The sequence below is a fragment of the Pseudophryne corroboree genome, chromosome 3, assembly GCF_028390025.1.
Source record: "Pseudophryne corroboree isolate aPseCor3 chromosome 3, aPseCor3.hap2, whole genome shotgun sequence".
NCBI lineage: Eukaryota > Metazoa > Chordata > Amphibia > Anura > Myobatrachidae > Pseudophryne > Pseudophryne corroboree.
The window spans coordinates 87,087,025-87,100,993 of record NC_086446.1 but is presented as its reverse complement, the minus strand read 5'-3'; the positions used below and the strand labels follow the sequence as shown (position 1 = coordinate 87,100,993).

General features: G+C 46.2%; 1 protein-coding gene across 2 annotated transcripts in view; it reads right to left on the bottom strand.

Moving 5' to 3' along the window:
• The window catches only part of LOC135057042 (zinc finger protein 135-like), an 83,579-nt gene that overhangs the window by 26,270 nt on the left and 43,340 nt on the right, over positions 1-13,969 (bottom strand). For both annotated transcript variants that reach the window (XM_063962899.1, XM_063962900.1), the window contains exons 3-6: positions 9,213-9,404; positions 8,617-8,737; positions 8,402-8,499; positions 7,755-8,241 (exon numbers count right to left, since the gene is read on the bottom strand). In XM_063962899.1, coding sequence (XP_063818969.1) covers positions 7,755-8,241; positions 8,402-8,499; positions 8,617-8,737; positions 9,213-9,404 — 898 coding nt within the window. The remainder of the gene's footprint in view (positions 1-7,754; positions 8,242-8,401; positions 8,500-8,616; positions 8,738-9,212; positions 9,405-13,969) is intronic.

Here is a 13,969-nt window from a genome sequence, read left to right as displayed (position 1 = left end):
AATTGCAGTGTAAAAATAAAGCAGCCAGTATTTACCCTGCACAGAAACAAAATTACCCACCCAAATCTAACTCTCTCTGCACATGTTATATCTGCCTCCCCTGCAGTGCACATGGTTTTGCCCAACTGCTAAAAAATTTCCTGCTGCGATCAACTTGGAATTACCCCCATAGTGAGTATCATAGTAGCCCACAGTATGGAAGGGTAAGCAGCAATGGCTCCCTATAAAGCATGATTCATATGTTTCAACCTTAAAGTTATTGTAATAAACAGGAACACCAGCAAGCTCATTAAATAAGGGAATAAGTGGGTTTTTGGTCACTTACCATTGAAACCTCAGAGCTGAAAATGTAATGTCAAGGCACCCTAACCTAGGAGACTAGCGTCCGTGGACACAATGGGCCTAATTCAGACCTGATGGGTACGCACAGCAGCCAATCAGGTCTGAACTGCGCATGCGCCTTCGCCGCAGTGTGCCGGCGAATGCCAGACAGCCAACGGCCGTCTCAGCCCTGCGGGCAGAGGTGGTCGCTGGGCGTGCCGGCGGCATTTGGCCGCCATTTTAAGGGCGCGATCCGGGCAACACAGGCGTGCCCGGACCGTGCGCAGGAAGGGCCGTGGCGGCTGCAAGACGTCACAAGCAGCCGCTGCGACCCTCACAGCGATGAGTAGCTCCTGCCAGCATGCAGGAGCTGCGCTGGTAGGGAGCTACTCCTAAAGTACAAAAGCACTGTCGCTGTGCGATCCTTTTGTACTTGTGCAAGGGTGGTCGGGCCTGACATGCGGGGCAGACTAGCCCTGTGCTGGGCGTCCCCCCACATGTCACGGAATCTGATCGTAGATGTGCTAAATTCAGGACTGAATTAGGCCTAATAAACCAAGTTGGTATGGCTAAGAATCGACTTTGTAGGCGATGATCAGAAACTAGCCACCAATGGACGAATGCAGTCGGAGTGAAAAACTGAGGCGTGAGCGATGCTGAGCACCCAGTAAAATTTTGGAGGAGAATTTCCCACTGGTATTCCCTCGAGTAGAATCTGGTGTACTGAATGGTCTTGAATGTTGCAGGGGGGAAACGACTCACTGTGGCTGCCTTCCAGCGCCAGTGAACATCTACCCTGTTGTGGGGAGACACTGACCCAGCTGGCTTTAGCCCAGCGCCCTGAGCAAGGAAGCCGCCGCATAATCCTGATCAAGATGGTGCCACCATCATAGATTGCAACAGTATTCCGCACCCTCTAAAAGAGTGAGATGCCCACAAACCCTTGCTCCAGGTGATCTCACAGAGGCCAGAGTGCTAGCATGGGAGCGACTGCCGGTCAGCTCCCCCAGCCACCAGCAGCTGCATGACGGCAAGTCCGTCCCGACTCCCTGCAGCCGCTGAACTCCCATTGTACGCTGCCACAAGCACACACCAAGTACAAAGTAAAAGAAAAAGTTACAGATAAAAACTAACTTGAGGCTGACAACGCAGCCTCCTGACACTGTGCTCAGCTTCTACAGGAACTGAAAACGCACTGGCCTGTTAGGAGTTGGGGAGGGGAGGAGCTTATATTTAAAGCTACAGGTTATAGTGCCAGCTCCTTGGCCTCCATCCGCAATCCCATGGCGCAGTGTCCCCCAGCCTTGCTGCCAGAAAAAAATGTCTATAGTTTTTTAGGAAATTCCCTAAAGCTTTGGATCAATGTATTTTTACGGTCTCCACATCTCCAGCAGTCTGACACATTTTTTGAAGCCCCAATGGAATGTGGAACTGGATGAGTTGTGTATTATAAGGATATGGCAGACTATTGTTCATCTGAAGGAAGCCTCCCCTAAGACAAATCCTATACACAGAACCATAAAGTGTTCAGGAGACAGGACAGAAAAACCTTAATTTTATTATACAAAATAAAAAAGAATATAGGTTAGACCCTTTAAGACTCAGCAGTTTATTGGCTACCGCTGCACACCCAATCAGGGAAGCCCTGGAGCAACCTCTGCCATGTACCTGCTGGCTGTTGTCATAAGACCTGGGCGGTACTTCCGGGAGCTGTGTCACATCAGGAGATTCTTGTGTTCCCGGGAGTGACATTAGCAGTCAGTGGTTAGAGCGGAGTGCAGGAATCTAGATGGCCTAATGTAGTTCGTGCGCATGAGGTAGTGCTGGAGAATGAGAAATGTGGCTGTACTAGCAGGTGAGTGTGCGAGTTACAGGATGAGGCTGGCAGAGTTACACTAAACCGGACTGGAACCAGGTCGAGCGGAACAGAAAATAGAAAATTCTGAAGGGTCCACAAACTTTCAAGCACCACTGTACATGGTGTAATTTAAACAATATTCCAACACAAAGCACACACACATAGAATATAAATTGCAATTCTATGATAATCGCGGTGAGGTGATGGAATGGGTACCAAGTACTGGATGAGGTAACCTTTATTGTCAGTGTCCAGGAGCCAGCTTTCCTGACAGTGCACATCATGAGATCTCTCCTTTTATATCCTGTGACAGACTGATGTCACTTAGACACTGTACTGCTCTTGATAGCGAGCAATGTGAGTAACCACCTAACCTTTGTATGGGGAAATGAAGGTGGTCAGTGATAACACAGCTAGCGTTATATTTATATTATATGATGGTGAGAGCCACTGTGAGCCTTCTACAAGGTCTCTTTCTCCTGTGAGCAAGGATAGGAAACATAGCTACAGGAAAAAATAGGATTTTAATTACCTACCGGTAAATCCTTTTCTCGTAGTCCGTAGAGAATGCTCGGGTCCATATTAGTACCATTGGGTGTAGACAAGTCCACCAGGAGCCATGGGCACTTTAAGACTTTAATAGTGTGGGCTGGCTCCTCCCTCTATGCCCCTCCTACCAGACTCAGTCTAGAAACTGTGCCCGAGGAAACGGACAACTTCGAGAGAAGGACTTTACACAGATAGTGGCGAGATTCACACCAGCTCACACATACAAGGCAAACCAAGCTAACCAGCTTGAAAACTCAGCAACTGGTGAACAAGAATACTTAACCAAGTAACAAAACAGTACTTAACAAACAACAAAGCAGTACTGAACCAAGTAACCACTGCAGGATCACGAAGCGCTGGGCAGGCGCCCAGCATCCTCTACGGACTACGAGAAAAGGATTTACCGGTAGGTAATTAAAATCCTATTTTCTCTTACGGCCTAGAGCATGGGTCTTCAACCTGTGGCCCTCCAGATGCTGTGAAACTACACATCCCAGCATGCCCTGCCTCTGTTTTAGCATGCCTTAATAGTAAAACTGTGGCAGGGCATGCTGGGATATGTAGTTTCAGATCAGCTGGAGGGCCACAGGTTGAAGACCTATGGCCTAGAGGATGCTGGGGTCCATATTAGTACCATAGGGATGTACCAAAGCTCCCAGATTGGGAGGGAGAGCGCGGAGGCTCCTGCAGAACTGATTGACCAAACTTTAGGTCCTCAGAGGCCAAAGTATCGAACTTGTAGAACCTAGCAAACGTGTTCGACCCTGACCAAGTAGCCGCTCGGCAAAGCTGTAAAGCCGAGACATCCCGGGCAGCCGCCCAGGAAGAACCCACCTTACAAGTAGAGTGGGCCTTAACAGATTTGGGACACGGCAATCCTGCCGTAGAATATGCATGCTGGATAGTGACCCTGATCCAGCGAGATATAGTCTGCTTAGATGCAGGACACACAATTTTCTTGGGATCATTCAGGACAAACAGAGTCTGATTTTCTGTGGCGAGCAGTCCTCCTCACATAGATTTTCAGAGCCCTTACAACATCCAAGGACTTTGACGAAATTGAGGAGTCAGTAGCCACTGGTGCCACAATAGGTTGGTTGATATGAAAAGCCGACACAACCTTTGGAAGGAACTGCTGACGTGTCCGAAGCTCAGCTCTATCTTCATGGAAAATGAAGTAGGGGCTTTTACAAGACAAAGCACCCAACTCCGACACACGTCTAGCAGAAGCTAAGGCCAACAAAGTGACAGCCTTCCACTTGAGAAACTTGACCTCAACCTCCTGTAGAGTTTCAAACCAATCCGATTGGTGGAACTGTACCACCACATTAAGATCCCAGGGTGCCGTAGGTGGCACAAAGGGAGGCTGGATGTGCAGAACCCCTTTCAAGAAAGTCTGAACCTCAGGGAGGGAAGCCAGTTGTTTCTGGAAGAAAATGGATAAGGCCGAAATCTGGACCTTTAAGGATCCCAAACTCAGACCCATATCTACACCTGCTTGCAGGAAGAGGAGAAACCGTCCCAGTTGAAACTCCACCATAGGAAACTGCTTAGATTCAAACCAAGATACATACCTTTTTCCAAACACGATAGTAATGTTTAGACGTTACTCCTTTCCCAGCCTGTATCAGGGTAGGAATAACCTAGTTCGGAATGCCCTTCCGAGCTAATATCTGGCGTTCAACCTCCATGCCGTCAAACGTAGCCGTGGCAAGTCTTGATAAGCAAACGGCCCCTGTTGCAGAAGGTCCTCCCGAAGAGGAAGAGGCCTCGGGTCTTCCAGCAGTAGAACCAGAAGATCCGCGTACCAAGCCCTTCTTGGACAGTCCGGAGCAATGAGGATTGCCTGAACTCTTGTTCTCTTTACGAGTTTTAGAATCCTTGGAATGAGTGGAAGTGGAGGAAACATGTACACTGACTGGAACACCCATGGAGTTAAAAGTGCGTCCACCGCCACTGCTTGCGGATCTCTTGACCTGGAACAGTACCTCCAAAGCTTCTTGTTGAGACGGGAGGCCATCATATCTATTTGAGGTACACCCCAAAGATTTGTCACCTCCGTGAACCCCTCCGGATGGAGGCTCCACTCTCCTGGATGGAGATCGTTTCTGCTGAGGAAGTCCGCTTCCCAGTTGTCCACTCCCGGAATGAAGATTGCTGACAGCACCAACACGTGCTTTTCTGCCCAGAGGAGGATTCTTTTTTACCTCTGACATTGCAGCTCTGCTTTTCGTTCCGCCCTGTCGGTTTACGTAGGCCACCGTCGTTACATTGTCCGACTGCATCTGAATGGCCCGATCTTGTAGAAGATGTGCACGCTTGTAGAAGACCGTTGTATACGGCCCTTAGTTCCAGAATGTTGATTGGAAGAATGGATTCCAGACTTGACCACCTTCCTTGGAAGGTTTCCCCTTGGTTGACTGCGCCCCAACCTCTGAGACTTGCATCCGTGGTTAGAAGGATCCAGTCCTGAATCCCAAACCTGCGGCCCTCTAGAAGACACCACAAGAGCGAAATCCTGGCTTTTGGCGACAGACGTATCCTCTGGTGCATGTGCAAATGAGACCCCAACCACTTGTCCAGGAGATCCAGTTGGAAGGACCATCCATGAAATCTTCCATACTGAAGAGCCTCGTAGGAGGCAACCATCTTCCCCAGAAGGCGAATGCACCGATGAACCGATACCCGGGAAGGCTTCAAGACATCCTGTAGTTTGGATCACCAATGCTTTCTCCACCGGTAGATATACCCTCTGCACTTCAGCAGGAAAGACAATCTCTGTGTTGGCTCCAAATGTGACTTGGGAAGATTCAGGATCCATCCATGTTCCCTGAGCAGTCGAGTCGTGAGAGCAATGGACTGCAACAACCTCTCCCTGGAAGATGCCTTTATCAGCAGATCGTCCAGATAAGGAATTATATTCACCCACTGCCTGCGGAGGAAAAATCATCTCTGCCATTACCTTGGTAAATACCCTCGGTGCCGTGGAGAGGCCGAACGGCAGTGCCTGGAACTGATAGTGACAGTCCAACAGCGCAAATCTGAGATAAGCCTGGTGTGGCGGCCAAATCGGAATGTAGAGGTACGCATCCTTGATGTCTAAGGACACCAGAAACTCTCCCTCCTCCAGCCCTGAGATCACCGCTCTTAGAGACTCCATTTTCAACTTGAATTCCCTCAGATAAGGGTTTAGCGACTTCAGGTTCAAAATTGGCCTGATTGAACCATCCGTTTTTGGTACCACAAATAGGTTTGAATAGTAACCCTGGTTTACCAGATGGGGTGGAACTGGAACAATTACATCTGACCTTTCCAATTTTTGAATAGCTTACTGAAGGACAGCCCTTTCTGTCAGCAAAGCTGGCAAGCCTGATTTGAAGAACCTGTGGGGTGGGAGCTCTTGAAACTCCAGTTTGTAGCCCTGGGACACAATAAACTGTACCCAGGGATCCAGACCGGATGACACCCAGACGTGACTGAAACGTCTAAGCCCTGCTCCCACCTGCCCGTTCTCCAGGCAGTGAGGTCCACCGTCATGCTGAGGATTTTGAGGACACAGAGGCAGGCTTCTGGTCTTGGGAACCTGCAGGTGCCGTTTTTTTGGATTTTGCTCGTCCACCTCTGAAGAAAGTGGTAGGAGTCTTGGACTTTTTAGCTTTTGCAGACCGAAAGGACTGCATAGAGGACGTAGAAAAAGGTTTCTTCGTCGTCTGAGAGGCTGAGGGTTGACTTACCAGTGGTTGCCGTGGAAATCCACGCATCCAACCCTTCCCCAAATAGAGCCTGACCTGTGAAGGGTAGGTTCTCCACACTTCTCCTGGATTCCGCGTCTGCAGACCATTGGCGTAGCCAGACTCCCCTGCGTGCTGAGACAGCCATGGACGATGTCCTTGCCGTCAGATTACCCAGGTCCTTCATGGCCTCCACCATGAAACCCACCGAATCCTGTATGTTACGTAAAAACAATTCAATGTCACTTCTATCCGTAGAATCTAAATCCTCTAGTAAATGTGCCTGACCACTTTACTATGGCTTTAGAAATCCATGCACAGGCAATAGTGGGCCTTAACGCCACTCCTGAAGCAGTGTATATGGATTTGAGCGTAGTTTCAATCTTGCGGTCTGCCGATTCTTTCAAAGTGGTAGACCCAGCGACAGGTAAAACCACCTTTTTAGACAGTCTAGATACAGAAGCGTCTACTATAGGTGGGTTTTCCCACTTTTTCCTATCATCCTCAGGGAAAGGAAAAGCCACAAGAGCCCTCTTTGGGATCTGGAATTTTTTCTCTGAATTTTCCCAGGATTTTTCAAATCATGCGTTTAATTCCTTAGACGCAGGGAAGGTCAGGGAGGCTCTCAAACTGTCCGTAAAGTAAGCCTCCTCTACCTGTTCAGGTGGTTGGTCAGTAATGTGTAACACATCCCTAATAGCCTCAATGATGAGTTGCACCCCACTTGCCAGGGAAGCCTCACCCCCCCCCCCCCACACACACACATATCTCCATCACCCTCTGCCGTGTCCGTGTCGACTTGCATAATCTGAGCAAGCGCACGTTTCTTGGATACACCAGGGGATTTTGAGGTAGTGGGGACAGAACCAGACAAAATCTCCACAGATTGTTTTAAAATCTGTGATTCCGTCTCAAAATGCGCAATCCTAGTAGAAATCTGGGATATCATTCCCTTAATAGAAGCTACCCACTGGGGCTCGGATTCGGAAGGCAGAGACAAAATATTACATTCCTGTGTACATGGAATGGAATCCTCTGGAGAAGATACATATTCTGCCGTACAAGACAGAGTCCCTGGACATGATTATGTGAGAAAGTTGCATGCATACACACACACACACACACACACACACACACACACACACACACACACACACACACAAACACACACAGGAAAGTGTCAGACACAGTTTCCCCCAAGTACCTTCAGAGAAACACAGAGCTTGGAGCCAGCGCACACAGCGCTTCAGTAGGCAGTTATAGAATAATCTCTCTAATAAGTGATTATTACTCACCTGTAATGATATCTTCAGGAATTTCCTCCTCACACTGCTTGTTATCACTCACATACGTCTCTTCTTTTCCCTCTATAGGGATTTCCTCCTCCTCACACTGCTGATCATCACTCACATATGTCTCTTCTTCTCCCTCCATAGGGATTTCCTCCATTTCACATTGCTGATCATCACTCACATACGTCTCTTCTTCTCCCTCCATAGGGATTTCCTCCTTTTCACATTGCTGATCATCACTCACATACGTCTCTTCTTCTCCCTCCATAGGGATTTCCTCCTTTTCACATTGCTGATCATCACTCACATACGTCTCTTCTTCTCCCTCTATAGGGATTTCCTCCTCTTCACACTGCTGATCATCACTGACATACGTCTCTTCTTCTCCCTCTATAGGGATTTCCTCCTCTTCACACTGCTGATCGTCACTGACAAACGTATCTTCTTCTCCCTCTATAATTTCTACCTTATTATCAGCCAGATCTTCACCCTAGGTAACACAAAAAATTTAAATAAGCTTCAAAATGTCTGATTTCATGAATTCAATTTAAGTTGAAGAATTCCAGTAAATAAGACACACACAGCTTCTCCATAGACTGTCTACTGATATAGTCACTTTGGCATCTTTAGAGACCCTAAATCCCACCTACCTGATCCTCCTGTAGGGTCCTATGATTCTCCTCTGTACAGTCCTGTGAATAAAGAGGACGGGGACATCTCTCTGGGGTATCTCTGTTACTGGACCCATCTGTAGGAGACACATAGTGACTGAGTACATTTTTTTAGGTAGGATTACCAAATGATGCGTATGTGTAAGCTTTCAAATCTCTTCTGTCCTTTACAATAAATTAAAGCCTTCTCTTACCCAGTGATGGGAGTGGTTGGTGATTCTCCATGACGTCCTTGTACAGATCCTTGTGTTCCTCAAAATACTTCCACTCCTCCATGGAGAGATAGACAGTGACATCCTGACACCTTATAGTAACCTGACACACACAATGACACAGTCATCACCCAGACACCTCCCCTGGTGTTACTGTATAATGCCCCATTCCCAGCAGTCACCTCTCCAGTCATCACCCAGACACCTCCCCTGGTGTTACTGTATAATGTCCCATTCCCAGCAGTCACCTTTCCAGTCATCACCCAGACACCTCCCCTGGTGTTACTGTATAATGCCCCATTCCCAGCAGTCACCTCTCCAGTCATCACCCAGACACCTCCCCTGGTGTTACTGTATAATGCCCCATTCCCAGCAGTCACCTCTCCAGTCATCACCCAGACACCTCCCCTGGTGTTACTGTATAATGCCCCATTCCCAGCAGTCACCTCTCCAGTCATCACCCAGACACCTCCCCTGGTGTTACTGTATAATGTCCCATTCCCAGCAGTCACCTCTCCAGTCATCACCCAGACACCTCCCCTGGTGTTACTGTATAATGCCCCATTCCCAGCAGTCACCTCTCCAGTCAGCAGCTGAATGATCTTGTTGGTGAGTTCCAGGATCTTCTGGTCATTGTCTCTCTCATATATCAGTGAGTGAGGTGGAGGCACCGTGATGGGGCTCTGGGTCCTGCCCAATCCTCCTGACACACAGGGATGACTACTGGGTACAACACACTCACCGGATGTCTTTTTCACTACTGTGTAATCCTGTGTAATGAGAGTCATCAATTAACAACTAAATTAAACTCCATCTATATAGAACTGATTTTTAAGAGTTAATTGTGCTTAATATACAAGAAGATTTTGTTTTACAAATATGATCCCTCTCCTATCTGTTATCTTTTCCAACATATAGTACATTGGGGAGTATGTAGCACATCGCAGTTCCTGACATAAATAACACATCATGAGAAATGTAATATGGCCTATCTATATTTCTATAATGTATGGAGACTGTGAGACAGATCTGTGAAAGAACTGTAACTAGACATTTTGGTGCCCTGTGCTAGAAAAATTATTGGTGCATCCCACTCCAAACACACTAAATGGGTTCAACCTTCGCAGTATGCTAAAAAAAAAGGGTGTGGTTTTGATTAGAATGGATGTGGTCAACTCTTAGTACCAATTCAAATGACACCACACAGAAGTGCAACCTAAACCGCACTGTAATGTCTCTTACTCACATTACGCCACGCAGTAGTGTCCCTTATTCATATTACGCCACGCAGTAGTGTCCCTTATTCACATTACACCACACAGTAGTGTCCCTTATTCACATTATGCAACACAGTAGTGTCCCTTATTAACATTACGCCACACAGTAGTGTCCCTTATTCACATTACGCTACACAGTAGTGTACCTTATTCACATTATGCCACACGGTAGTGTCCCTTATTCACATTATGCCACGCAGTAGTGTTCCTTATTCATAATACACCACACGGTAGTGCCCCTTAATCACATTATGCCACACAGTAGTGCCCCTTATTCACATTATGCCACACGGTAGTGCCCCTTATTCACATTACGCCACACAGTAGTAAAGCCCTTTTTAGCACAATAGATCATGCAGTAGTAGGACCTCTTATTCATGTTGCACCACACAGTACTAGTGCCCCTTATAGCACAATATTCCACACAGTAGTACCACTTTATTAGCAATAAATATTAATTTTACTATATATTCATGCCTTCTTTCTAGCCCCCAATGGCTAGAACCTCCTGTTTTATTTTCTTTGTGTTACACTATTTCAGCTTTTTTGTCTTTCTCCAGCTGTGCTCTTCCAATAAAATTCTAACACCAGTTTACTTAAATCTTCTTTGGTCTTTCTTCCATTCTCACATCCATCTTTCTCTTTACCTCCGGTATCATTGTTTCTCCTTTTGGTCATTTTCTGATGCTTCCTTTCTGTCTCTCAGTCTGTCATCAGCTTCATACTTTTTCTCCCCTTGACTCCTTTTCCACATCTTCTCTTTCCCCATTTCTTTCTTATTGTACGCTTCCCTATCCTCACTCTGATCCTTCTGTGTCTCATCATTACCCTTCAGGTTTATCATCATGCCTACTCTGCTTTTCCATATCTCACTTTGTCAATAGTCCTCACTTTTTTCACTGTGAAAAAAGATAAGCCACCCTGTCGTGGCCGCCACCCAGTGGATCCCTGCTCAACACTGTGGTGGGAGAGACGTAATGATGTCTCTACCTACTCACTGTACGGGAGCAGGAAGGCAGAGTGACCTCCGGAGATTGCAGGGAAGGAGCCAGAATCACTGCTGTTAACAACATTACAACAGGCACCCAGCAAATGAGGGTCGCATCGGCCAGTTCCACCCATAGGTCATTCTGCGCTCTGTGCAGTGGCACCTGCCACACCACCCTAGTTACACTCATGATCTGAGACTCTATACCTCAAACCACAACCAGTGACTCTCCAGGGGTTGAGAAACTACAAGTTACCCTTAGACATTGCTGTAAGTAGGCCATGGGATAACAAGTGAGAGCGGAATCAAAGGAATGATGAGAGTAGGAACCAGATTCTTAAGCAGAGAGAAGAGTGAGAGTACAGAGAATGAGATCAGCAATTAGCAATTAGTGTAAGAGAAATAGCACACTAGTAACATAGGGCCGAATTCTGAGTTGATCGCAGCAGCAAATTTGTTAGCAGTTGGGCAAAACCATGTGCACTGCAGGAGGGGCAGATATAACATGTGCAGAGAGAGTTAGATTTGGATGGGGTGTATTCAAACTGAAATCTAAATAGCAGTGTAAAAATAAAGCAGCCAGTATTTACCCTGCACAAACAAAATAACCCACCCAAATCTAACTCTCTCTGCACATGTTATATCTGCCCCACCTGCAGTGCACATGGTTTTGCCCAATTGCTAACAAACTTGCTGCTGCGATCAACTCAGAATTACCCCCATAGTCGGTGAGGTTGAAAAAAGGACAAGTAGTCCATCGAGTTCAACCTGAATTATATTGCATTCCCTATTCTATTTTGGTTAAAGGCTATATCCTCATATATCTTTTCACATTAAAAATTTGTCGAACCCATTTTTAAACGCATTGACAGAGTCCGCCATTACAACCTTCTCTGGCAGTGTATTCCATATTCGTATTGCCCTTACAGTGAAGAATCACTTCCTGCGCGGAGTACAAAATTTCCTCTCCTCAAGCCTTAGAGGGTGTCCACGCGTTTTGTGCAGAGGTCTCTTATACCACTTTCACACCGCAGCTTGAACCCGGTAAATTGACGATTTTTCAGGCTTCCTAAACGGTTCGAGCTCCGATGTGAAAGGGTCACCTTCAATTTACCGTTTTCAAAATACCGGTATTTTGAAACGGTAAAAAAGCAGGGTCCTACCCGTTTCAGACCCGTTTAATTGTGCAGTGTGAAAGAGTCTGAAACGGTATTTGCAAGCCCCAGAAGGTGATAGGCTGTCTCCATGTGTGATCTCACCAGGCAGAAGCAGGGAAAAAACATTTAAAATGACAACCACTGTTTTGTATGGGTGAAACGGGTTCAGTGTGAAAGGTACCAAAACGGTAATGAAATGGTAATATACTGGTTACAACATGCGATGTGAAGGGGGTTTAACTGCTCAGACCCGTTTAAAGAAACTGTCAAAGTCAGAAAAATATCTCTATGCACACTGCCATATTTGCACCTCACACTGGTCCGCGCTGCGACTCAATCGTTACATATTTTCAGTAATAATGTATTTTGTAGATCATGGTCCCTTTGATAGATTCTGAAAGTTTGGTTAATATAGCATGTTCCTGAACAGAGAGATTCCTCTTTGTATTGTGCGAAGGGTCTAACAGGGGTCATACAGTGGTGTTTGGTACCCATCGGAAGAGTATTTAAATAGCAATATTCCGGTGTTGGTTTGGAGCGGATTAATCGCTCGTGCGAATAGTTATGGACATAAGAAGTTATGTCCATTTACTATTATTTGTTCTTACTTAGTAACAGTTGGAAACAGGTATCAGTGGGTCTCAAATGGCTCTTTGACCTTAGAGATCCCCCAAACAATAGTTTGCATGTTGGGAGGGCCTCACATCTTCACATGCATAAGGTAAGCACAGGAATAGTAATTGAAGATTAATTGTACTCCAAATCAGTATCTTTCCCGCAGACGGAGTACAATAGCCTTTAATTACACTGAGCTTTGAGACTCAATGAGGAGGGCCAACACCTGTGTTTACGAATGGGTTAGGGTTTGTATCCAGGAGAATGATGGCTGAGATGTCATTGTCTCAACTGAAAGTGGACATCATGAATATTGAACAAAACCCAGAGACAGGGTTTTGTTTTGTATTCGCCAAACAATAGCTCTCCAGAAGACAGGAATGTGTTAGTCATCACCCTTTGTTTTGCATAACCAAGGCCACTGATACAAGACAGCCCACCTGTATGAATCAACCTATGACCTTTTGTTATAATGCAGAGCCGAATTCCTGTGTCCAATGAACAATGAGATTGTAGGGACCATTGAATTGTATTGTGTGTGGGGCATAAATAGCAGGCCGACCATATCCAACTTCACTCTCTCATCAACGGTTCTCATTGCTGATAACCGGGAGCTGGATATCGAGGCGCTTGCGATCGTTTCCCCTTGTGCGTAAGTTTTCTCCGTAATCATATTGTCTTACCTGTGAGCCATCTCTCTCTCTCTCTCCCTTCTCTTTTCTCCCGTATTTTCCATTGATTAGATTGTATTGAATAGTATTGTATGTTATTTCCTGTGTAGTTATCTGGTTAGTTGGTTTATGTTATATTGTAGTGTATCATTTGTACTGTGATTCCTTTTTGCAAGTATAATAGTCATAATACATATAATAGGTTTCGGACCCTAAGCCCAGGTATCTGTGTATTTCTTATAGTGTTAAGTATTCTCTGAGCGTCGGTGACGCTCAAGCAGCTTTGTAGTTAATCAGGTTACACAAGGTTGCACTTACACTTTGTCTCTACACTAAGGTTTACTGTGTATTTCATTGTTAGAGGTATAGATATAAAGGTTTAACGTTGTGAGCGTCTGCATCGCTGGTGATCTCCTCGTGGTCCCGAGCGCCGCTACGCTATAGCGAATCATTACGATAGTCAACAGCCAATAACGTGTCTGCCTGTGATCTCTTGGCCGTGAGTGAACGTGACGCTTGAGCGTCTAGATCACGGCTAAGCGATCGATACGCAACTAGCGTACCCTTACGGTACTACATACGTAAATAGCGTACATTGTTCTTAGACCTCATAAAGGGTTTTATATA